This window comes from Rhinoraja longicauda, chromosome 9, assembly GCF_053455715.1.
Source record: "Rhinoraja longicauda isolate Sanriku21f chromosome 9, sRhiLon1.1, whole genome shotgun sequence".
NCBI classification, from domain to species: domain Eukaryota; kingdom Metazoa; phylum Chordata; class Chondrichthyes; order Rajiformes; family Arhynchobatidae; genus Rhinoraja; species Rhinoraja longicauda.
Genome location: NC_135961.1, coordinates 48504023 through 48529520, shown reverse-complemented (window position 1 = coordinate 48529520; position 25498 = coordinate 48504023). Strand labels below are relative to the sequence as shown.

Here is a 25498-nt window from a genome sequence, read left to right as displayed (position 1 = left end):
GCCACAATAAAGGCAGTGTCTTGTTTAAAGCTTCTGGTGGTTCTAACCCAGCTGTTTGTATTTGTGAATGCTCACTGTTCCATCACTCATCAATTTCTTGTTTTATTTCCCGCTTACGGCCGCTCTGTTGCGAACAGTCTGTCATAGGATATTTGCTAATGGTGAGAAACTTCTCGGCTCCTGTGATGTGACTGTGTATTGTTTTGTTTGTCTTTAGCTTAAATGTGCCAGTGTAAGCAATCTATGTTGGGGATGCTTAGCAGTCTTAGCTCTTGCATGAGTGCATGTATTTACACTAAAAATCATTGTTGGCTTTTTATGGAGCTTTTTTAGACACAGTTTTTAAATGATTTGAGTTCCATAACGTGACATATTAACTTTTTTCAGTAAATGTAGATGCTCCTGTGGCATCTGGCAGTGACGGTGTGTTATACGTGGTTAACAATATCCAACAGTGTTCTCAGGATGTATTCTTTTAGCCATTAATCAGGCACACAGCACCAAATACATTACTCTAAATGCTGAAAATCTCAAATAAAAACAAAAAAATTGTAGTCATATCAGAAGGAATCTGAAGAGAGAAATAATATTTCTTCCAGTCCATGACTAGTTCTGATGAAATATCGAAGACCAAAATCTTGTGTCTCCATCAACACAGAATACTGTCTTTAAATAGAAAAGAGAGAAGTTCAAAATTCTTTTCCAGATTATTGCTATTCATATTTTTCTTAATTTTGAAAAACAGTTGTTCCAATTCTGTTGATCTTTATGTGGAAATTTTGCTAATTTTGGCACTTAAAATATTTACTTCATCTTGGTGCTTTAAATATTTACTTAATCTTCCTTTCTTAAAATTCAGCTGATTAATCTCTGGTAGATTGGTGCTGATATGCAACAATTGTTATTTTGAAATAAAAATTTGTGATAGTATTTGTAGAGGAAGGAAGCACATATCCTGACCTCAAACCATGTACACACTTTGTAATATGTTGATGGCCATTTCTTATTGTACTTATCATATTTAATGCCCCAGGCATTTCTCATTCTTAAAATACGTTTGAAGTTCCGAAAGATGTTCTATTGGACAATTTGCCATGACAATTTATCTACTAACTGGCAGAATGAAATAATCCTCAGTAATATGATCATTTACTAAGATCTGCAGCGGTACAAATGAGTTCCACTGCAGTGGTATGAAATGTTTCTCCTTGCTATTCCCAAGAGGAAAAATAACATGACCTAAACATGCCTTAAACACTGAAGTTCACTCAAAACTGAAGAAGACAGGTTAAAATGACCAGCAGGTATGGTTGAACTCCAGATATAATGCTATGTGATTTCATACCTGCCTGCCTTTTCAGGAAGATAAGATTTTAAGAACAATGTTGTATAAATGATTTTCCTCCAGTCCACACCATTCTTTTATCTGACATTATTTATACCTTAATCAGCTTGCGAAGGTAGTGGTTATTCAATTCATTCTAGTTACTTTGAGGTAAGAATTAAATAGCGGAGTCAGGGGGTATGGGGAGAAGGCAGGAACGGGGTACTGATTGAGAATGATCAGCCATGATCACATTGAATGGCGGTGTTGGCTCGAAGGGCCGAATGGCCTTCTCCTGCACCTATTTTCTATTGTCTATTGTTGTTTGTCAAAAGTCAAAATAGCTACAAAATCAGCTCATTGTGAAGTACTTTAGAGCACTTCCAAGTACTACTAGCCAAGGATATGAAAGATGCTGTATAAATGCAAGTTCTCTTTTGATTATTTTTGAGGGCGTGGGACTATAAAATAACGATTTTAGCTTTGGATTCACCAGATATGAACTGGAACAGTGACATTTTTACTTTCTGCATCTTTTGACACATGAAATGTAATAATAGATGTACAACAGATTACCAGTTATTCTAAGTAAACTCAACCATGATAGTGCAAAAAACAAAGCACATAGAGCAACCATAGTATGCAGTGGTTCAGTTGGATTGAGGTAGGGTTGTGCAGGGTCTCTCCTGATGGTTGAGCTGTTGTTGAACCTGGAGGTAATGACTGTCTCCTGTGGCACCTTCCTGATGTAGCGTCAAGAAAGAAGTGTGGACAGGGTGCCTGTGTCTTTGATATGAGCAGTTTATTGAGGCAGCACTTCCTGTAGATCCCTTCAGTGATGGGGAGGTTATCACCTGTGATGGACCAGGCAATCAACACTATTTGCAGCTGCCTCTGTTCTTGAACATTGGAGGCATTGATCCAACCAGTCAGTATGCTCTTCCCCCATATGCTTGTGGATGTTTGATAGAATATTCGATGACATGCTGAATCTTTTCAAACTTGTGAGGAATTGGAGGCATTGTGTTTTCTTTGTGATTGCATCAGTGTGCTAGCCCCAGGAGAGATGATCAGAGATGGTATGCTCAGGAACTTCAAACTATTGACTCACTTCACTTCCAATGAAGGCGGATGTTTTATCCTTCGGCTTTCCCTTCCTGGTCAATAATCAGCTGACCGCACAGCACTCCACTCATTCAGCAATAATCCCATCATTGTTATTAAACCTGTTGACAAGAGAGCTGCCATTGTAGCCCGTCAGGCTGATCTCTACCATACTGAGGCCAGTCGCCAGCTCTCGACATGCCACAAAAGCTTTTCACTTCCTCAGTACACGTGACTCAACAGACACCTCATACCTACCCCATGACCATGATCCCACAGTCGAACACCTGGCCATCATCTCCCAAACTTTCGGATCTCATCACCTCTGGTGATTTTTCCCTCCAACCTTATCATTCAGCTGTCCTGCACTGCCTGCTTCTGTCTCCTTTCCAAAGTCACAAACTGCAGGCCCATTGTTTCTATCTTCTCTTGCCCTGCAGAACTCAACTTCAATATCTTGATTTCATCCTATTTCCTCCTTGTCCAGTTCCTTCAGACACACATCCAAGACACCTCAAATGCCCTTCGACTTTTCAATAACTTTCAATATCTAGGCCCCTGTTGCCTCATCTTTACCATAGACATCCAGTCCTTTTACATCTCCATTTCCCGCTATGAAAGTTTCAAGACCCCCCAATCCATTTTCCTCTATTCTTCAATGCCTGGCAGAACTCGCCCTCAAGAACGTCTCCCTAGACTCCTGTCATTTTCCAAGTTAAAGTTTTAGCCATGGGCATATGTATGAGCCCCAGTTATGTCCATCTTTTTTGTCGATTGCATTGAACAGTTCTTGTTCCAAACATAAACTGGCACCACCCCTAACTTTCTCAGCTGCATCAACAATTGCATCAGGACTTCCTCCAACACCCAGGCAGAACTCGTTGATTTTGTTAAATTTATCAATAACGTCCATCCTGCCCACAATTCACTTGAACTATCTCTAATAATAGCATTTCCCTTTCTAGATCTGTCTCCATCACAGGTGACAGACTACCGACTGATGTCTATCACAAGCCTACAGACTCCCACAGTTATCTGGATAACACTTCCTCCCACTCTACGTCTTGTAAATATGCTATCCCCCACTTTTAATTTCTCTGTCTCTGCCGTATATGCTCCCAAGATGAGGCGTTCGATAGGACATTGAAATGGCCTCGTTCTTTGTTACATGTGATTTCACCCTGCTGTCGTAGATGAGCCCCTGACCCGCATCATCTCTGTCCAGTAGTTCTACTTCTGCGCTCCCTATCCCCAGACACAACAAGGATATAATTTGCCTGGTCCTCGCCTTTCACCTCACCGGCCTCTGCTTTCAACGCATTATCCGACAGTTCAGTCAACTCCAATGTGATCCCACCACTAGTCGCATCATTCCATCCCCACCCCTTTCTGCCTTCCTCAGACCCCGCTCCCTCTGCAACGTTTTGGTTCACTCAAACCTTCCAAACAAGTGCAACCGCATCAATCCAAAGACCCCAGCAGTCCTTCCAAGTGAGACAGAACTTCATATGCACCTCGTCTAATGTAATCTTCTACACCTGGTGTTCCTGATATGACCTCCTGTACATTAGTGAGACCAAACATAAACTCAGCGACCATTTCACCAAACACTTGCACTTGGTCCAACTAAGGCTTGCAAGATGTCCCCAGTTGCTAACCACTTTTAACTTCCTTTCCCATTCCCATACTGACCTTCCTGTCCTGGACTTCCTCTATTGACAGTGAGGTCACACAAACTGGACATATATTGAAAACAATCCCTGTTCCAGGCGTACACTGGCCCTATCCCTGAACTCTAGCTCCGCTGCATTGAAATTTCCCTCTACCGACACACTCCTCCCCCTAGCGGAGTTGGTCCTTACTCATAACAACTTCTTCGACTCCTCCCACTTCCTCTAAATCCGAGGCACAGCCAGGGCACTCGTATAGGCCCCAGCCATGCATACCTCTATGTTGGGTACATCGAACAATCCCTGTTCCTGGCATGCACTGGCCCTATCCCCGAACTCTATCTCTAAAGATAGCATGGGGCTATCTCATGCACCCATGCAGAACATACAGACTTCATTAACAATTTCCATTCTGCACTCAAATTCACTTGGACCATCTCTGACATCTCCCTTCTGTTTCTTGATCCCATTGTCTCCATCACAGGAGATAGACTATTGACTGACATCTATTATAAACCTACTGACTCCCACAGCTATCGAGACTACACTTCTTCCCACTCTGCCTCCTTCCCACTCTATCCCCTACTCCCAATTCCTCCGTCTACGCCACATCTGCGCCCAAGATGAGGTGTTCCAAACCAGGACATCCGAGATGTCCTCATTCTTTAGAGAACGGGGATTCGCCTCTTTCATCGTAGATGAGGCCCTCACACGGGCCTCCTCGATATCCCTTGGCTCTGCTCTTGCTTCCCTCTTGCACCTCCTCCAACCTCATCTACAGTATTCACTGTTCCAGGGATAGACTATATATCAGCGAGACTAAGTGCAGGCTTGGCGATGGTTTTGCTGAATACCTCTGCTTGGTCCGCCTAAGCCTACGTGATCTCCGTTACTAAATACTTTAACTCCCCCTCCCATTCTCATACTGACCTTTCTATCCTGGGCCACCTCCACTGTCAGAGTGAGGGCCAACGCAAATTTGAGGAACGGCACATCATATTTTGCTTGGGCAGCTTACAACCCAGCGGTATGAATATTGATTTCACTAACTTCAAGTAATCCTTGCTTTCACCCTCCCTCCCTCCCTAGTTATCTGACTTGATTCAATGTCCTCCTGATTAAATATTACTGATTATATGCCTCGTTGTCATCTTTCCCTCAGCTATTAATGAACCATTGTGCATTCCTTTATCATGTGTGGAGATCTGTCATTTTCACACCTTTCCCTTCCATATCTCTAGACTCCCTCTCCCCGACTCTCAGTCTGAAGGGTCTCGACCCAAAACGTCACCTATGTCTTCCCTCCCGAGATGCTGCCTGTTACTCCAGCATTTTATGTCTATCTTTGGAGAAATAAGACCTCGTATTCCTCTGTATGAACATTGAATTCTCCAATTTGTGTAAATGCATAACCTTCCCCTTCTTTCAGCTCCCATGCCCCACCTGGACTTGCACCAATCTCCCCCTCTGCCTATATTTCTTCCTCTTCTACCTATATTCCTTCCACGATCTCACACTTTGCAACTACTTACTCCTTTTGTCTTGCACATTGTCTTTTCATCTCTGGCCTTTGTCCAACCATCTGCCTATCAAATAACCCCCCTCATCCGTGTTGACCTATTACCAGCCAGGTTTTGTCATGCCCCTCCTCTTCTAGCCTTCTCCCTTGACCCCACTCCCCACACACAATTAGTCTGAAGAGGAGTCCCGACACCAAACGTTGCCTATCCCTGCTCTCCCAAGATGCTGCCTGATCCACTGAGCTACTCCAGCACTCTGTCTTCTTTTGTAAACCTTGTTCCTTGTTTCAACAGACAGCTCTTTGGTCTTGCTACTGTTGACAGAAAGATTGATTTGGCACTACTCAACCAGATTATCGTTCTCCTTCTTATACTCTGATTCAGTGTTACCTGTTATTCGTTCAATGATAATGGTGGTGTTGGCAAATTTAAAGATGGTATTGGCGGTGTTTATTTAGTTTGGAGATGCAGCATGGAAAGAGGTCCTAAAGCCCACGGAGACCACGTCAACCTATGATCACCCATGCACTAGTTCTATCCTACACACTAGGGAAACTATAGAAACCTACTAACCGTCTGAAGAAGGTTCTCGACCCAAAGCGTCACCCATTCCTTCTCTCCAGAGTTGCTTTCTGTCCTGCTGAGTTCCTCCAACCTTTTGTGCCAACCGACTAACCGTAATGTCATTGGAATGCGGGAGGAAACCAGAGCACCCAGCGAAAACCCATGTTGCGGGGGAGAATGTAAAAATCCGTGCAGACAGCACCCAGAGTCAGGATTGAACCCGAGTCTCTAGCGCTGTAAGGCAGCAAATCTACCGCTGCATTACTGTGCCGCCCTAACAGCTACACAGTCGTGGATAGAGAAAGAGTACATCAAAGGACTGAGCATTCAGATGCCCCTCTGCTGATGGGCAGCAATCGTATTGATTGAGGTGCACCGATGAGAAAATGTTAAAATGGAGGTTTATAAAATCCAAGTAGGAGGTACTGAATATATTGCTATCACATACTAAGACTCAGTTGTACAGCATAGAAACAGGTCCTGGAGCCTTATTCATCCAACCCGACCAAGGTGCTTATCTAAACTCATCCCATTTGCCTGCGTTTGGCCCACATCCCTCTAAACATTTCCTATCCATGTACCTGCCCAAATGTCTTTTATATATTGAAAATTATACCTTCCTCAAAACCTGCTCTGTATACCCACCATCCTCTGTGGAAAAACCATTTTCTAATCCCTTTGTTGTCACACACTGGTTTATGTTATTCATATGGTTTTATTTCCTTGCATGGGTTCAAAACTAAAAACACAGCTGGCCTCCAACGAAGAGCTGGTTGCAAGGGGATACCAGGTGGCATAGTATATCTGGCTGAATGTTAAAGACCTATGTGGATCAACTGGTTGAAGTATTAAAGGATGCAAGTGCTTTGCAAGGCTGGTTATAATACAAATCAACTCCTGCCTCATGACCTGGATCGGCTTCAATTTGCTTACTGCCACAACAAGTCCACACAAAATGCCATCTCTCTGGACCATTTGTATAACAGGTACACCTACATCAGGCTGTTGTTCATGACTTCAGCTTGGCATTCAACACTATAGTCCCCTCTAAAGTCATCGCAAAGCTGCAAGACCTGCGTCTCTATTCCTCCCTTTGCAATTGGATCCTTGACTTCATCAACAGTGCAGATCGGTGATATCTCTCACCCATCAACACGGGTACACCTCAAGGCTGTGTGCTTAGTTCTCTGCTCCCTTTTCATGCATGAATATGTGGCTAAATACTGCTCCATTGCTATCTATAAATTAACACGACACCACTGAATCATGGGTGGTGATGAGTCAGTGTACACGAGCAATAGAACAGCTGATTGAGTAATGCAGCAGCAGCAACCTGTTGCTCAACATTAACAAGATGACCCGAAACGTCACCCATTCCTTCTCTCCTGGGATGCTGCCTGACCTGCTGAGTTACTCCAGCATTTTGTGAAATAAATACCTTCGATTTGTACCAGCATCTGCAGCATCTGTACCATTTCTTACATTAACAAGATGGAAATAATTGTTCACTTCAAGAGGGTGTCAGAAGACAGCATGCCAGTTTTCACTGGAGAATCAGAGGTGGAGAAACTTAGTAGCATCAAATTCCTAAGTCGTTGACATCTCAGATGACCTGTTCTGAACTCTACATAGATGTAATCACCAAGAAAGATGTAATCACTGCCAGTGCTTTCTTGTATGTTTAGAGATTTGGCATGTCATAAAACCACCAAATTTCTACAGATTTACTGTAGAAAATATCCTGATTGGCTGTATCATGGCCCCCTGGTACAACAATTCCAATGTGCAGGAACTTGACGCTGCAGAGAAGATTGATGTAGCCTGGTCCATCATGGACGGAGCTCACCCCACCATCAAACGTTCACGTGAGAAGCTGCCTCAAGCAGGCTGCATGAAAGATCATTCTTTTCTTGCTGCTCCCCGAGGGCAGGAGGTTCAGAAGCCTGAAATCCCCCAAGAATTCTGCAAAAAAACATAATTTCTGACAACCATCAGATTCCTGAAGCGACCTGACCTGCACAGTCCTAATCCAACCTCAGCAATGGAACACTACAACCATGGACTTGTTTTCTCATTGTTTTACACTAATATCTTGCTTTTTTGCAATCTTTTTGTTTCACTGTCTTGCAGAACTTGTGTATAACTTTTTCTATATTATCTGAGTCTATATGCCTATGATGCTACTACATCCAAGACTCTTCATTGTACTTGCTCCTCACTTGCCATGTATATGCCAAACTCAACTTGAATCCTATATATTCGATGATCTGCACAAAACTGGCTGAAGAGAAATTTGTATTTATGGATTGCCTATTTGTGTTGATGTTTCAAAGTAGTCATACAGCGTGGAAGCATGCCCTTCTGCCCAACTTGCTCACACCGGCCAACATTTCCCAGCTGCGCCAGTCCGACCTCTCTGCATTTGGCCCATATCCCTGCAAACATGTCCAATCCATGTACCTGTTTAACTGTTTCTTAAACAATGCGATGGTCCCTGCCTCAACTACCTCCTCTGGCAGCTCAATCCGTACACCCACCACACTTTGTGTGAAAAAGTTACGCCTCAGATTCCTATTAAATCTTTTCCCCTTTACCTTAAACCTATGTCCTCTGGTCTTTGATTCCCATACACTGTGCATCTACCTGATCTACTCATGATTTTATACATCTCTATAAGATTGCCCCTCATCCTCCTGCACTCCAAGGAATAGAATCTCGGCCTGCTCAACCTTTCCCTACAGCTCAGACTCTTGAGTGCTGGCAACTTCCTTGTAAGTCTTCCCGCTTGACAACATCTTTTCTATAACATGGTGCTCAGAACTGAACACAATATTCTAAATGCGGCCTCACCAACGTCTTGTATAACTGCAACATGACCTTCCAACTTCTATACTCAATACTCTGACTGATGAAGCCTTTTTGACCACCCTGTCTACAGTGTCCTCCATAATATTTGGGACAAAGACCCATCATTTATTTATTTGCCTCTGTACTCCACAATTTGAGATTTGTAATTTAAAAAAATCACATGTGCACCTTATCAGATTTTATTTAAGGGTATTTTATACATTTTGGTTTAACCATGTAGAAATTACAGCTGTGTTTATATATAGTCCCCCCCCCCCCCCCCCACTTTAGGGCACCATAATGTTTGTGACTCATGGCTTCACAGGCATTTGTAATTGCTCAGGTGCGTTTAATTGCCTCCTTAATGATAAAAGAGCTCTCAGCACCAAGTCTTTCCTCCAGTCTTTCCATCACCTTTGGAAACTTTTATTGCTGTTTATCAACATGAGGACCAAAGTTGTGCCAATGAAAGCCATTATGAGTGAGAAACAAGAATACAACTGTTAGAGACGTCAGCCAAACCTTAGGTATCACAAAATGCTGGAGTAACTCAGCAGGTCAGGCAGCATCTAGGAGAGAGGAAATGGGTGACGTTTCAGGTCGAGTCCCTTCTTCAGACTGATGTCGGGGCGGGACAAAGAAGGGATATAGGTGGAGACAGGAAGATAGAGGGAGAACTGGGAAGGAGGAGGGGAAAAGAGGGACAGAGGAACTATCTAAAGTTGGAGAAATCAATGTTCATACCGCTGGGCTGTAAACTGCCCAAGCGAAATATGAGGTGCTGTTTCCGGTGGGGGAGGGGATGGGAAGTTGTGGCCAGTAGTGGGGTCCCATTGGAGGTGACGGAAATGTTGGTGGATGATTTGTTGGATACGCTGGCTAATGGGGTGGAAGGTGAGGACAAGGGGGATTCTGTTCTTGTTACGAACGGGGGGAGGGGGAGCAAGAGCGGAGCTGCGGGGTATAGAAGAGGCCCTAGTGAGAGCCGCATCTATAATGGCAGGGGGAAGCCCCGTTTCCTGAAGAATGAGGACATCTCGGATGCCCTAGTGTGAAACACCTCATCCTGGGCACAGATGCGGCGTAGACGGATGAAATGGGAGTTTTCCTACTCAGCCAAACCTTAGTCTTACCAAAATCAACTGTTTGGAACATCATTAAGAAGAAAGAGCACTGGTGAGCTTACTAATCGCAAAGGGACTGGCAGGCCAAAGAAGACCTCCACAGCTGATGAGAATTCTCTCTATAATAAAGAAAACCCTCAACACCTGTCCGGCAGATCAGAAGCACTCTTCAGGAGTCAGGTGCGGATTTGTCAATTACCACAGTCCGCAGAAGACTTCTTGAACAGAGGTTACACTGCAAGATGCAAACCAGTGGTTAGTCGCAAAAATAGGATGACTGGGTTGCAGTTTGCCAAGAAGTACTTAAAAGAGCAACCACAGTTCTGGAAAAAGGTCATGTGGACAGATGAGACCAAGTTCAAACAAATGCCTCAAAACTCATTGGCTGGCTGTTCATTCTGCAACAAGCCAATGATCCCAAACAGACTGTTGAAGCAACAAAGGAGTTTTTCCAAAGCTAAAAAATGATCAATTCGAGAGTGGCCAAATCAATCACCCGATCTGAACCCAATTGAGCATGCCTTTTATATGCTGAAGAGAAAACTGAAGGGGACTAGCCCCCAAAATAAGCATAAGCTAAAGGTGGCTATGCAATACAGGCCTGGCAGAGCATCACCAGAGAAGACACCCAGCAGCTGGTGATGTCCATGAATCACAGACATCAAGCAGTCATTGCATGCCAAGGATATGCAACAAAATACTAAACATGACTACTTTCATTTACATGACATTGCTGTGTCCCAAATATTATGGTGCCCCGAAATGGGGGGACTATGTATTTCCACTGCTGTAATTTCTGCATGTTGAAACCAAAATGTATAAAAATGGCCTTAATCAAAATCTGACAATGCGTACTTTAACCACATGTGATTATTTTTTTTCTATTACAAATCTCAAATTGTGGAGTACAGAGGCAAATAAATGATGGGTCTTTGTCCCAAACATTATGTAGGGCACTGTATGTCCTCTGGGCTTCCCCTACTCTGGGCAAAAGACTATCTATTCCTCTCATGATTTTGTATATCTCTATGAGACCTCCCCTCATCCTCCTGTGCTCCATGGAATAGAGACCCAGCCTATTCAACCTCTCCCATTAGCTCACACCCTCTAGTCCTGGCAACATCCTTGTAAATCTTTTCTGAAGTCTTTCAAGCTTGACGATATATTTCCTATAACACGGTGCCCAGAACTGAACACAATTTTCTAAATGCGGTCTCACCAATGTCTTATACAATTGCAATATGGTCTCCCAAGTTCTACACTCAATACCCTGACTAATGAAGGCCAAAGTGCCAAAAGCCTTTTTGACCATCTTATCTACCTGCGACTCGACATTTGAGGAACCACACTCCTAAATCCCTCTGCTCTACAATATTACCCAGAGGACTACCATTTACTGTGTAGGTCCTGCCCATGTCAGACTTCCCAAAATGCAGCACCTCGCATTTCTCTCTATTAAATTCCGTCAACCATTCTTCAGCCCGCCTGGCCAACCGATCAAGATCCTTCTGCGATTTTTCATAACCATCTTCACTATCTGCAATACCACCCACATTTGTAGCATCTGCAAACTTGATATTGTTGAATATTACAGCAAATCAAGTATTAGTGGTTGAACCAATATTATAGATGTAGAAGCAACAGGGAGATTTCAACATGCTGGGAAAATCAGCTTGATAATGAACAAGGAAAGGGAGTTTGTGGAGTGCCTCCGAGTTTGATTCTTAGAGCAGTTTGTACTGGAGCCTACAAGGGAGAAGGCAATTCTGGATTTCGTGTTGTGTAATGAACCGGATTTGATAAGGGAACTCAAGGTAAAAGAGCCATTAGGAGGTAATGATCATAATATGATACGTTTTAATCTACAATTTGAGAGGGAAAAGGGAAAATCGGAAGTGTCAGAATTGCAGTTGTGCAAGGGGGACTATGGAGGCATGAGAGAGGAGCTGGCCAGAGTTGACTAGCAGGGAAGACGGTGGAACAACAATGGCAGGTATTTCTGGGAATAATACAGAAGGTGCAGGATCAGTTCATTCCAAAGAAGAAGAAATATTCTAAGAGGAGTAAGAGGCAACCGTGGCTGACAAGGGAAGTCAAGGACAGTATAAAAATGAAGAAGTATAACATAGCAAAGATGAGCAGGAAGCCGGAGGATTGGGACTTTTAAAGAGCAACAGAAGATAACTAAAAAGGCGAGACGGGGAGAAAAGATGAGGTATGAAGGTAAGCTAGCCAAAAATATAAAGGAGGTTAGTAAAAGCTTCTTTAGGTATGTGAAGAGGAAAAAAATAGTTAAGACAAAATAGTTAAGACAGAAGCAGGTGAACTTATTATGGGGAACAAGGAAATGGCAGACGAGTTGAACAGGTACTTTGGATCTATCTTCACTAAGGAAGACACAATCTCCCAGATGTACTAGTGAACAGAGGTCCTCGGGTGACGGAGGAACTGAAGGAAATTCACATTAGGCAAGAAATGGTGTTGGGTAGACTGATGGGACTGAAGGCTGATAAATCCACAGGGCCTGATGGTCTGCATCCCAGGGTACTTAAGGAAGTGGCTCGAGAAATCGTGGAGGCACTGGTGATAATTTTCCAATGTTCTATAGATTCAGGATCAGTTCCTGTCGATTGGAGGGTAGCTAATGTTATCCCACTTTTTAAGAAAGGAGGGAGAGAGAAAACGGGAAATTATAGACCAGTTAGCCTGACGTCAGTGGTGGGGAAGATGCTGGAGTCAATTATAAAATAAGAAATTGCAGAACATTTGGACAATGGACCAGGGAGTTACGGAGGGAACGGTCTCTACGGAACGCCGAAAGGGGAGGAGATGGGAAGATGTGGCCAGTAGTGGGGTCCCGTTGGAGGTGAGGGAAATGTGGGAGGATGATTTGTTGAATACGCTGGCTGATGGGGTGGAAGGTGAGGACAGGGGGGATTCTGTCCTTGTTACGAATGGGGGGAGGGGGAGCAAGAGCGGAGCTGCGGGATATAGAGGAGGCCCTAGTGAGAGTATCGCAGAGACCGTTCCCTCCGTAACTCCCTGGTCCACTCGTCCCTTCATACCCAAACCATCCCCTCCCCAGGCACTTTTCCCTGCAACCACAGGAGATGCAACACCTGTCCCTTTACCTCCCTCCTCGACTTCATCCAAGGTCCCAAATTGTCTTTCCAGGTGAGACAGAGGCTCGCCTGCACCTCCTCCAACCTCATCTATTGTATCCGCTGCTCTAGATGTCAACTTTACATCAGCGACACCAAACGCGGACTCGGCGATCGTTTCGCTCAATACCTTCGCTCATTCCGCCTTAACCAACCTGATCTCCCAGTGGCTGAGCACTTCAACTCCCTCTCCCACTCCCAGTCTGACCTTTCTGTCATGGGCCTCCTCCAGTTCCATAGTGAGGAAATTGGAGGAACAGCACCTCATATTTTGCTTGGGCAGCCGACAGCCCAGCGGTATGAACATTGACTTCTCCAACTTTAGATAGTACCTCTGTCCCTCTCTTCCCCTCCCCCTTCCCAGTTCTCCCACTGTCTTCCTGTCTCCACCTACATCCTTTCTTTGTCCCGCCCCCCCTGACATCAGTCTGAAGAAAGGTCTCAACCTGAAACATCACCCATTCCCTCTCTCCTAGATGCTGCCTGACCTGCTGAGGTACTCCAGCATTTTGTGATACCTTGGGTGTCCTTGTTCTTCAGTCACTTAAAGTTAGCATGCAGGTACAGCAGGCAGTGAAGAAAGCTAATGGCATGTTGGCCTTTATGACAAGAGGAGTTGAGTGTAGGAGCAAAGAGGTCCTTCTGCTGTTGTACAGGGCCCCGGTGAGACCGCACCTGGAGTACTGTGTGCAGTTTTGGTCTCCAGATTTGAGGAAGGACATTCTTGCTATTGAGTGCGTGCAGCGTAGGTTTACTAGGTTAATTCCCGGAATGGCGGGACTGTCATATGTGAACAACTGGAGCGATTAGGCTTGTATACGCTGAAATTTCGAAGGATGGGAGGGAATCTTATTGAAACATATAAGATTATTAAGGGATTGGACACGTTAGAGGCAGGAAACATGTTCCCAATATTGGGGGAGTCCAGAACCAGGGGCCACAGTTTAAGAATAAGGGGTAGGCCATTTATAACGGAGAAGAGGAAAATCTTTTTCAGTCGGAGAGTTGTAAATCTGTGGAATTCTCTGCCTCAGAAGGCAGTGGAGGCCAATTCTCTGGATGCTTTCAAGAGAGAGCTAGATAGAGCCCTTAAAGTTAGCGGAGTCAGGGGGTATGGGGAGAAGGCAGGAACGGGGTACTGATTGTGAATGATCAGCCATGATCACACTAAATGGCGGTGCTGGCTCGAAGGGCTGAATGGCTTACTCCTACACCTATTGTGTATTGTCTATAACAGGCGCTATACACCTATAATAAGCAATGTGGTAATAACTAGATCTATTTTAGTTGAAATGGTAAGGCCAAGGAATGAGACAAGTGGCACGAGTTGTCTTTAAGTTAATTTACTGGGATACGTTTCTATTTTTGAAACCAGGTTATGCCTTGGTTTAAAGTAACAGAAAAACAACACAGCTGACGATACAGCACACCATCTGTACTACAAATTATTTTCCATCCTTTGTTTATGCTGTTTCCTTCTGAAAGCCTTGTCTCAAATCTATTTGCATCACCTTTACAAATACCAAGTTTCATGCCGTTATCGCATCACCCCAACTTTCACTCCGTCCCCAGGATAATGACACAACATTGTAGATCTGTGGCCCTGATCTGCGACCAATCACATTAATGGGAACAGCTTTTCTGGTACAAACTTGATTAAGCATCATTTTGAACTTGTTTGCCCAAAGGAGATCTTCGTGATCTTCTCTTATCCAACCTTGCATTTGAAATTCCTCATCCCAATCTACATGTTTTGCCATTTTTTTAAAATAACATGCTAACTTGGCAATGAAATTAGAATTTAAGCATCCTTTGTGTCTTCTACTTACTACTGAGGATCTGATAATGGATCAATATATACAGTCCTTAATTTCTGAATGTTTGATTTGCACATTTTTGCTAAAGTGCATTTTGACCCTTTGCAGCATGTGATTTTGATTTACAAAGCTGCTTTAAATAATTAGTCTGCCACTCTCAGCACCTCCGATTTCAATGTACCAATTTTGGCTAGTTGTCTTAATTTATGTAATTTCACTCATCAAAAAATGTTTTCCAGGAGTGCATCCCTTCTATAAATTGATGAATTACGGAGTAATTTTCATAATCTGCATTTCAGTGGTTAACAGACAATGAAGTAATTCAGAAATGTTCCCACTCCTGTAAGAAATGTATCTCTTTAAGGTCATGAGTGCAGCTAAATGAGAGAAGTAGATGAGCATTATGGAGTATTGTTACAAAAATAGAGCAGCAAGCGAATGTTCTGAGGTTCTACACTATTTGTGTATGATGGATCTTCCAGAAAACGTTATTTTAAATTGAAACAATTGAAGTGTTATGATCATTTTCAGTTTTCAATTCCTTGTTCTCTTTATACACAGTAAACCTTTTGAGGTGTTTTGCAAAATTCTGAACTATAAACACTAGTTCCCAGAGGTCTGTATTTTCAAAGGGAATTATTTCCTGAAACAAAATGCTGCAAATAAGTCAGGAATTGTGATGCTGTGAGGAGAACAAGTGTTAACATTTCAGGTCAACACCCTGCACCAGGACAGGTCTTCGACTTGACCCTTCAATAAATTACCTTTCTAACAGCCAGTCTTTGACCAAAACGGTTAACTTGGCTTATTTTCCCACAGAGGCTGCTTGGTCTGCTAAACGTTACCAGCTGTCAGATTCTGGACTGTCCGAGTTTTACTGTGGATAGACACAAAATGCTGGAGTAACTCAGCGGGTCAGGCAGCATCTCTGGAGACAAGGAATGGGTGACGTTTTGGTTCGAGAGCCTTCTTCAGACTGAACCTCCTCTCCTAGAGTTTTACTGTGGTTGTTTTAAAAGAAATAATAACATGGGACTGCAGGGAGAAGGCAGGTGAATATGCTAAATGCTAAATGGAGGATATACACTCGTATATTTTGGTTGGATTCATTTCTCATTTGATCCATTTCTCATTCCAATTTTATATGGTGATAGATGATCTTTTTTGTAGTTTCATTTTTGAAGATTAGATTAATGTTGAGTTTGTTTGTGGCTGTTTTGTTATTAACCAAATCTAAACAGGTACCAACATTTATTAATTTATTAAAATTTCTAAATAAGGTTTTATAGACAATAGACAATAGGTGCAGGAGTAGGCCATTCAGCCCTTCGAGCCAGCACCGCCATTCAATGCGATCATGGCTGATCACTCTCAATCAGTACCCCGTTCCTGCCTTCTCCCCATACCCCCTCACTCCACTATCCTTAAGAGCTCTATCCAGCTCTCTCTTGAAAGCATCCAACGAACTGGCCTCCACTGCCTTCTGAGGTATATCCATTATAAATCTATTGTGAGATTTATCCCAGCAAAATATGATTAGAAAGATTGCGCACGTGCATTTCGTGCTAGGTTCGTCTGACCATCCAAATAGAAACATCTTGATCAGCTGGTGTTGAAATGATTCCGTTTATAAGTATGCTGAGCAATTGAATCTTGTGACCATGAGGATACACGGCAGTATTCAATTATGTGCATTACATAGAACCTTGAACTTTCAAAAACATAAGCATAGAAAAGTAAAGCATACGAATAGGTCCCTCGGCCCACATTAACTGTGCTGAACATGATGTCATGATAAACTAATCTCATCTGCCTGCACATGACCCGTTTCACACCAGAAGCCTATCTAAAATTCTCTTGAACACCTCTACGGAATCTGCCTCCGCCACCACTCCTGGCACTGTGTTCCGGTTACCTACCACCCTCTGTGTATATAAAAAAAAGCACATCTCTTTTAATCTTCGGCCACTTGCCTTCTGTCTGAAGAAGGATCTCGACTCAAAACGTCACCCATTCCCTTCCTCCAGAGATGCTGCCTGTCCCGCTGAGTTACTCCAGCTTTTTGTGTCTATCTTTGGTTTAAACCAGTATCTGCAGTTCCTTCCTACACATACCTCAAACTTATGCTCTCAAACCTTGGACATTTCCACCCTGAGAAAAAGCTTCTGACTGTGTATCCTATCTGCGCCTAGTAAATGTATATACCTCCATTAAATTTCCTCTCAATATCCAGCTTACGAAAACAAAACCCAAATTTGTTCAACCTCTCCTTGTGGTGAGCACCCACGAATCCAGGCAACATTCTAGTAAACCTCTTCTGCAAAAACTTCCCATTCTTCTGGAAATGGGGTGACCTAAACTACACGCCATATTCCAAATGCACTAAACCAAAGTCTTATAGAGCTTCATCATGACTTCCTGGCTCTTATTCTCAATGCTCTGACCAATGAAGGAGAGCATACCATTTGCCGCCTTGTGTTATCACTTTCAGGGATTTTGTACTGGATCCCAAGAGCCCTCCGCACATTGATGCTTTTAAGTGTCTTGCTATCAACCATATATCTTCTCCTTGCATTCGACCTTGCAAAGTACAACACCTCACACTTGCTCGGATTACATTCCATCTGCCGTTTCTGTCGTTAATCTGAATCGTGCTGTACTTTGACAGCCTTCCTCACTGTTCACAACTCCAGCAGTCTTGGTGTCATCTGCAAACTTACCAACTAATCCAAATAATTTGTATACATCGTAAACAACACAGATCCCTGTGGTGACAGGCCTCCAGCCAGAATTTTGCCCTTCCACTGCGACCCTCTGTCATTAAAGACTAAGCCAGTTCTGAATCCATATGACTAAATCACCGAGAATCCTGTGCATCTTAATCACAGAGACAATGGGTGAATAAAATCTATCCAGTTCCTATCTTATCGATCACCGACATCACCTTAAAACAAAACTCTTATCAAGTTTGTAGGACATTACCTGCTGGGTACAAAGCCATACTGTCCCTAATTTGCCCATTTCCTTCCAAATGGGAATAAATTCTATCCTGGAGAATTGTCTCTATTAGCTTCTCTACCATTGACGTGAAGCTCACATTCTTATATTCTCATTACTTCCCTTCTTAAACAAAGGAGCAATATTGGTTACTTTCCAGTCCTCTGGAGAATTTCCAATGATCTTTGTCACGGCTCCTGCAATCTCCCCATTTCTTTTAATAACCTGGAATAGATCCCATCAGGCCATGGGAATTTATTCACCTTAATGCTGTTTAAGAGCCCCAACATCATCTCCTTGATCTGCCCTTACATATTATTCTCCACACTGATCTCAATATCCTCCTTGGTGAATACAGATGCAATGTATTAGTTTGTTACCTGGCCTACATCCTCTGACTGCAAGCACATATTCCCTCCTTTATCCTTGAATGGTTCCACCATCTTTCTGATTAACCTATTGTTTTTAAAGTATGTATAAAAATCTTGCCATTTTCTTTAATCCAACTTGCCAAAGACTTCATGGCCCCTTTTGGCCCTTCTAATTGCCTGCTTATTCTTTTCTCTCTGCAATATATTCCTCAAAGAATCTTCTGATCTATCTTCTGAAGCCTTATGCACATTTCCTTTTTCTTTTTGACCAGGTTTACTACCTCTTTGGTCGTTCAAAGTTCCCTTACCTTGTCATCTTTGTAGTATCTCTTTACTGTAACATGCCAGTTCTGAACTTTGATCACCTGGCCTTTAAATGACTCCCACATTTCAGATGTGGACTTACCCAATAACAAATACTCCTCATTTTCTCTCGCTACCTCCTGCCTAAAAAGATTGCAATCATCCTTACTCCAATTTAGTACCCCCTGCTCCCTGTCCAATTTATCCCAATGTAAAATCTTAAAACTGCAATCTGAGGTTCCTATCAGATTTAAGACAACGATTCATCCCAGCATGAAAGTTAAATAACGTGACATGCTTCAATGACTACTATATGGTGGCTCTGACATCCACCCTCATGAAGTAGTTTGAGGGGCTGGTTGGTGGGGCACATTATCTCCAGATTCCACAGTGCCCTTGATGTACTGCAATGTGCCAACCGCCACAACAGGTCCATGGCAGATGCCGTGTGTCTGGTGCGACTCTTGTCGCTGCAACATCTAAATAATGAGGACACGTATGTAAGACTCCTATTTATTGACCATAGTTTTGCCTTAAACACAAATTCCAACCAAACTCCTCGAAGCTCCTGGACCTAGGATTCAGCACCCCCTTTGGTAAATGGATCTTCAACTTCTGACCCATAGACCACACTCGGAGAGGATAGACGACAAGTACATCCATGATAATTCTCAACAATCCCATAAGGCTCTGTATATACCCCCTTGTATATACTCACAAGTGTCCAGCCAAATGCTGCTTTAACTCCATTGACAAGACTGACTACAGGAAGGAGATGGTGAGCTTAGTAATATGGTGACACATGGAACCATAGATGTGTAGGAACACCTGTCCCTTTACCCCCCCCCCCATCGACCCCATCCGAGGACCCAAACAGTCTTTCCAGGTGAGGCAGAGGTTCACCTGCACCTCCTCCAACCTCATCTATTGCATCCGCTGTTCCAGATGTCAACTTCTCTACATCAGCGAGACAACGCAGGCTCGGCGTTCATTTCGCTCAACATCTTCGCTCAGTCCGCCTTAACCAACCTGATCTCCCAGTGGCTCAGCACTTCAACTCCATCTCCCATTCCCAGTCTGACCTTTTTGTCATGGGCCTCCTCCATTGTCATAGTGAGGCCTAGCGCAAATTGGAGGAACAGCGTCTCATATTTCGCTTGGGCAGTTTACACCCCAGCGGTATGAACATTAACTTCTCTAACTTCAGATTATTCCTCCGTCCCTCTCTTTCCCCTTTACCTTCCCAGTTCTCCCACTAGTCTTCCTGTCTCCTACTACATCCTATCTTTGTCCCTCCCCTGACATCAGTCTGAAGAAGGGTCTTGACCCGAAACATCACCCATTCCTTCTCACCTGAGATGCTGAGTTACTCCAGCATTTTGTGTCTACCAAGGAACCATAAATGGAGGTTTATAAATTTAAAAAAAGATTAATTTAGCAGGTCAAGCAACAGCTGTGGAGGACATGAATTGACAACACTTTGGCTCCACACCATTCTGCGGATTGATCGTAGTGGAGTGGGGTGGGGGGGAGTGAATGCTAGAAAAGAGGTGGGGGCATGACCTCTGGCTGGGCGGCACGGTAGCGCAGCGGTAGAGTTGCTGCTTTACAGCGAATGCAGCGCCGGAGACTCAGGTTCGATCCTGACTACGGGTGCTGCACTGTAAGGAGTTTGTATGTTCTCCCCGTGACCGGCGTGGGTTTTCTCCGAGATCTTCGGTTTCCTCCCACACTCCAAAGACGTACAGGTATGTAGGTTAATTGGCTGGGTAAATGTTTTTAAAAAATTGTCCCTAGTGGGTGTAGGATAGTGTTAATATACGGGGATCACTGGGCGGCACGACTTGGAGGGCCGAAAAGGCCTGTTTCCGGCTGTATATATATGATGATGATGATGATGACAGCATGGAAAGTGATAGGTAATACAAATGAGGCTGGTTTGATTGGCAGGCCAGAGGGTGTCACATAAGGAGAAGAGATCTAAAGCCAGAGGAATAGGTGAAAGGGAATAGAATGGAGTACGAGGTCGGGGACAGAGGGCAGGATAGTGAGAGGAATGGATGCATTCCAGGGTGAGACACAAGAAAGAGGGGGAAAGGGGGGCAGGGGAAAACAGGGTGGGATGTTAGCTAAAATTAGAGAATTCCATGTTTATGCCTTTGGGTTGTAAGCTACTCAAGCAGAATATGAAGTGCTGTTACTCCAATTTGCATGTCTTCACTTTGGCAATGGAGGAGGTCCAGGACAGGCGATTTGGTATGGGAAGGGATGTTCATATAGTTAGCAATTGGCTGATCCAGCTGGCCTTAGTGGACTGATGATAAGTGTTTAGCAACATTGTCACCGAGTCTATGTTTTGTCTTGCCGATGAGAAGGAGGCCAAATCTGGAGCACCAAATGCAATAGATGAGGTTGGAGGAGGTGCATGTGTATCTCTCACCTGGAAGGGCAATTGGGATCCTAGATGGATGTGTGGAAGAAGATGCATGTAAACCTCTGTCTCACCTAGAAGGGCAGCTGGGGTCCCTAGATCAATTTGAGGAAGCAGGTGTTGCATCTCCTGTGGATGTTGGAAAAGTGTCGGAGAAGTGGGTGGTTTGGTTGGGAAGGCATGAGTGTTGCTACATAAGTCTTGAGTTGCTGCATTCTGTAACCAGTCCCAGCAACATAATACCTAAAATAAGTGGATGGAGTGTTCATCAAGCATTTTCCACATTTAGTGCTATGAGATCTTTGTCCATGCAGACAAGCGAAGAGCATTTTCTCCCATGTATTTTAGATGTGAGAGAGGCTGTGTAGAATGGGGAAGTGAGTCACAACACAAAACATGATCTCTACCCTTGTTTATTAGCTGTGGTTGGTTCAATTCATAGCCTAGATGCAAGGATAATCTTATTTCTACCTCGTTACTTTACTATATTAGGGAATTGACGGAGCTTTGCTTTCATTTATTGATAATTCTTGCAATTATCTACATTTTTGATTATCTAAAAATACTCTTATCTATTAATTACCTGAATGATGGTTGTATGACAGAATCTGAGCTTCCTGGTATTGCTTATTTAGTGAAACTGACTGAAGAAAGACATATTTCCAGCGTAGGAATGCATTAATCACAAAATTTGAAAATATATATATTTTTTAATCACTCTAGATGCACAGCCTATTTCGATATTAGTTGTTTAGTAAATATTTCAAGAGAAAGCTAGATAGAGCTCTTAAGGATAGTGGAGTCGGGGTATGGGGAGAAGGCAGGAACGGGGTACTGATTGAGAATGATCAGCCATGATCACATTGAATGGCGGTGCTGGTTCGAAGGGCCGAATGGCCTCCTCCTGCACCTATTGTCCATTTGTGAGATGATCAGTGTTCAATTTACCTCAACGTGGGACCTGTGTTAATAATGAGTGACATTACTGAAATAAGGAATTGAAATATATTGCAGATGTGAATGATTTAGTCACACTAAGAAATTGTGGAGTGATGTAATCCACTGAACTTTAAATAATTGGGATGAAAGATTTTCTTAGATGAAACAGCCATCAAAACTGGGTGGTATGTTTCATGTAAGCAGTTGCTTTTTTTGTGGGAAGTTTTTCTGTGCAGATTTAATACATTTATTTTTTACTTTAATTTCTCAAGATCTTTAATATGAGAGTGGCTAATTTCAGAAAAATGACTGAACACCATGTTTCAATTTAGTTGGTAACATTATCTTCAGTTGAAGTGTGTACAGAGACTTCCTGGGTTCCAGCTGACTTGACTTGCAGAAATCCAACTTTATGCAAATTCTCCTTTATGTTTTAAAGAAATTTTCAAGATATTGCTTTGTGCTCTTCTTTCATGACAGGACGCAGTACACATTCCATTTGTCTAATTATGTAAAGTAGTAGGATGAATATTAAATATATTAAAGAATTATAGCAAGTATGTAGAGTGAAACGATTAGGGTAGCTACAAAAAACAGTTTTTGACTTGCAGAAAAATCAGCACAGGCATGGAACACTTGTGTAACCTGGGGACTACCTACATTCTGTTTCTAATCCCCTGAAGTGAAATTGATATCCAAAAGACACTGGAAATTACAAATTTGATATGTTTCTGGTAAATAGCAACAGAAATGGCAATATCATGCCTCCATTGTAATGGACTAGACCAGGCCATGATGCACACTCATTTCCATGCACTCGCACCTCCATTTCAGCTGCTTTCAATTTCTCAGACCTTACTCTGAGCTTGCCATGTGCCCATTATATTCAAGATCTCAGAGTCATCAATTTCTGAAGCTGAGCCCACAAATCAAATCACAAATCACATTCCAGCAATGAGCTGAAGTGCACTATATTATGTCAATTGAAGTAAAATGTAGTTACTAATGAGTGGATATGCATCTGGACCTTGGTTGTGGTTTTCCTATGAGTTCATTCTGGAACTCGTTGACCTTACTTGCCAATGGAAAGCAATTTTGAGAAAATCATGACCATCATGTAGCTTTTCTGAATTCACTGGACTGTACACAGCAACAAGTCAAGACCTTCGGTTAGTTAGGCAAATATCTTGTACAATGTTTTGATCCCCTGCTTTAGATTGAATAATAAAGTAGAACAGTGCATAAGCTTTTTCATTACTTCCATCTAACCTCTAAACCTTATTTTGCAGTGGCACCTGATACAATTAATAACCATGTGAAAACCTGTAGAGAGGAACAGAAAAACCTGCACTTTTTTGCCCCTGAATATGGAGGTAAGGGCAAATCACAACCATTAATCACTATCAATGTGGATTGATTATTGATTTTAAATGGGACAAAATCATTGTTGCTTACAAATGGGGTAGAGGTTTTTCATTACTAAATGCCATCTTCAAATTTCTCTTGATTGTTCTTTCACGTAACCTATTGGAAAGTTCCTACAAAAGAAGATTGAATGTGCTGTTTTTGGCTGCATATCAAATGTCAATTTTTAAATCATTCTTAGCTATTCTTGCTTAAGAATAACACAATGATGCTGGATTCCTCATATCACATTGGGAATACTTATACTTAAGCTTAATGTCACATACTATGCCATGGCTCTTCACCGTGGATCTTTGTTCCCTTTCCCCATTCAAATAAATAACTAGTTATTTAGATTTAAAGAATTATTAAGATGCAAGCTAATTTTATGTTCTACCTGTGGTTAAATTTTTTTTAAATCTTAATTTATAGAATACTTATGTAATTTTCCTGAAGCTTGTTCTGGTAAGACAAGTTCACGAGGTATAGGAGTAGAATTAGGCCATTCGGCCCATCGTGTCCACTGCCATTCAATCATGGCTGTTCTCTGCCTCCAAATCCCATTTTCCTGCCTTCTCCCCATAACCCTTGACACCCGTTCCAATCAAGAATTTGTCTATCTCTGTCTGAAGACGACTATGCCATTTCTAAAGGAAAGGTTTCTAATGGATTTTATTTGATAAATTAATTTGAGGAAAAACATGGTGGTTGAACAGTCTTCCATTGTTGCAAGTTTCCCCAGGCAACCTACCTCTTTCTCTCACCAATCTTGCATAACAAAACTTTGAATGTATTTGCTGAAGTATGATCTACACTAAAACAATGACTGAGATATCATCGTATAGGTCTTAACATTAAAATTATGATATATTTCAAAAAGAGAATGCATCAAGCATAACTTTAATCAAAACTTTTGTTGTCAAAAAGAAACATTAGCTTGCATTATTTTAACTAAAAAAGCCTTGCATCATATGGAAAAATAAGTAGTATTGATCAGTGATCCTATCGAGAGACATCATAAAGGAAATGTTTAATTTTGCCTTTAAAGCATATTATTGCTTTGTGCCACAGGGGGTATATATACAGTGCCATGGATCTCCATGGTGGACCTTTGTTCCTTTTCCCCATTCATATAAACAACTTAATTACCCTGGAAAATGTAGACCATGCCTGGTGTCTCAGAAGCCACCTCTTGGCAAAAGCCAATAATAAAATTGATCATCAATAATGTAATTCAGTATGACCTTTAATGTGCCAACACAGCCTTTGATTGACTGAGGGCAAGGCTATTTGAAGATCAAGACTAAAGACCTGGCATAAAACTCGTATTCTACTGGGTATCGGCGATCTCTGCCCCCCTATTTACTCCTAAGACCTGAATACCTATAGCAAACACCTAAAAACACTGAAAAGATACCACTAACACTGTCCATGAAAAATCGTCCAAATCCACAGGAAGGGTAAGCAAATTAACATCACTGTCCTCTTCCAGGCCAACATCCCCAGTACTGATGCCCATGCTACATTCAGTTTGCAATGTTTAGTTACAATGGTAACATATAAGAAGCTTTTGGATAGACTCATGGCTATCAGAGGAGATTAGTTTAACTTGGCATCATGTTCGACATGGACCTTCTGGGCTGAAGTGCCTGTTCCTTTGCTATACTATTTAATGTTCTATGTACCAAACATTTTTTTGTCTAAACTAGGGTGGCATACTGGTAGAGCTGCTGCCTCAGCATCAGAGACCCAGGTTCGATCCTGACCTCGGGTGCTGAGTGTATGGGGTTTGCACGTTCTCCCCGTGACATTGTGGGTGTCCTCTAGGTGCTCCGGTTTCCTCCCACATCCCAACAATATGCAGGTTTGTAGGTTGATTAACCTCTGTAAATTGCCCCTAGTTAGCAGGGAGTGGACGAGAA

The 25498-nt window shown here is 42.7% G+C and overlaps 1 protein-coding gene across 2 annotated transcripts in view; it reads left to right on the top strand.

Annotated features, from left to right (window-relative positions):
- LOC144596719 (nuclear receptor-binding protein-like) overlaps positions 1–25498 on the top strand; it is an 82070-nt gene that overhangs the window by 34110 nt on the left and 22462 nt on the right. For both annotated transcript variants that reach the window (XM_078405441.1, XM_078405442.1), the window contains one exon: positions 23462–23545. In XM_078405441.1, coding sequence (XP_078261567.1) covers positions 23462–23545 — 84 coding nt within the window. The remainder of the gene's footprint in view (positions 1–23461; positions 23546–25498) is intronic.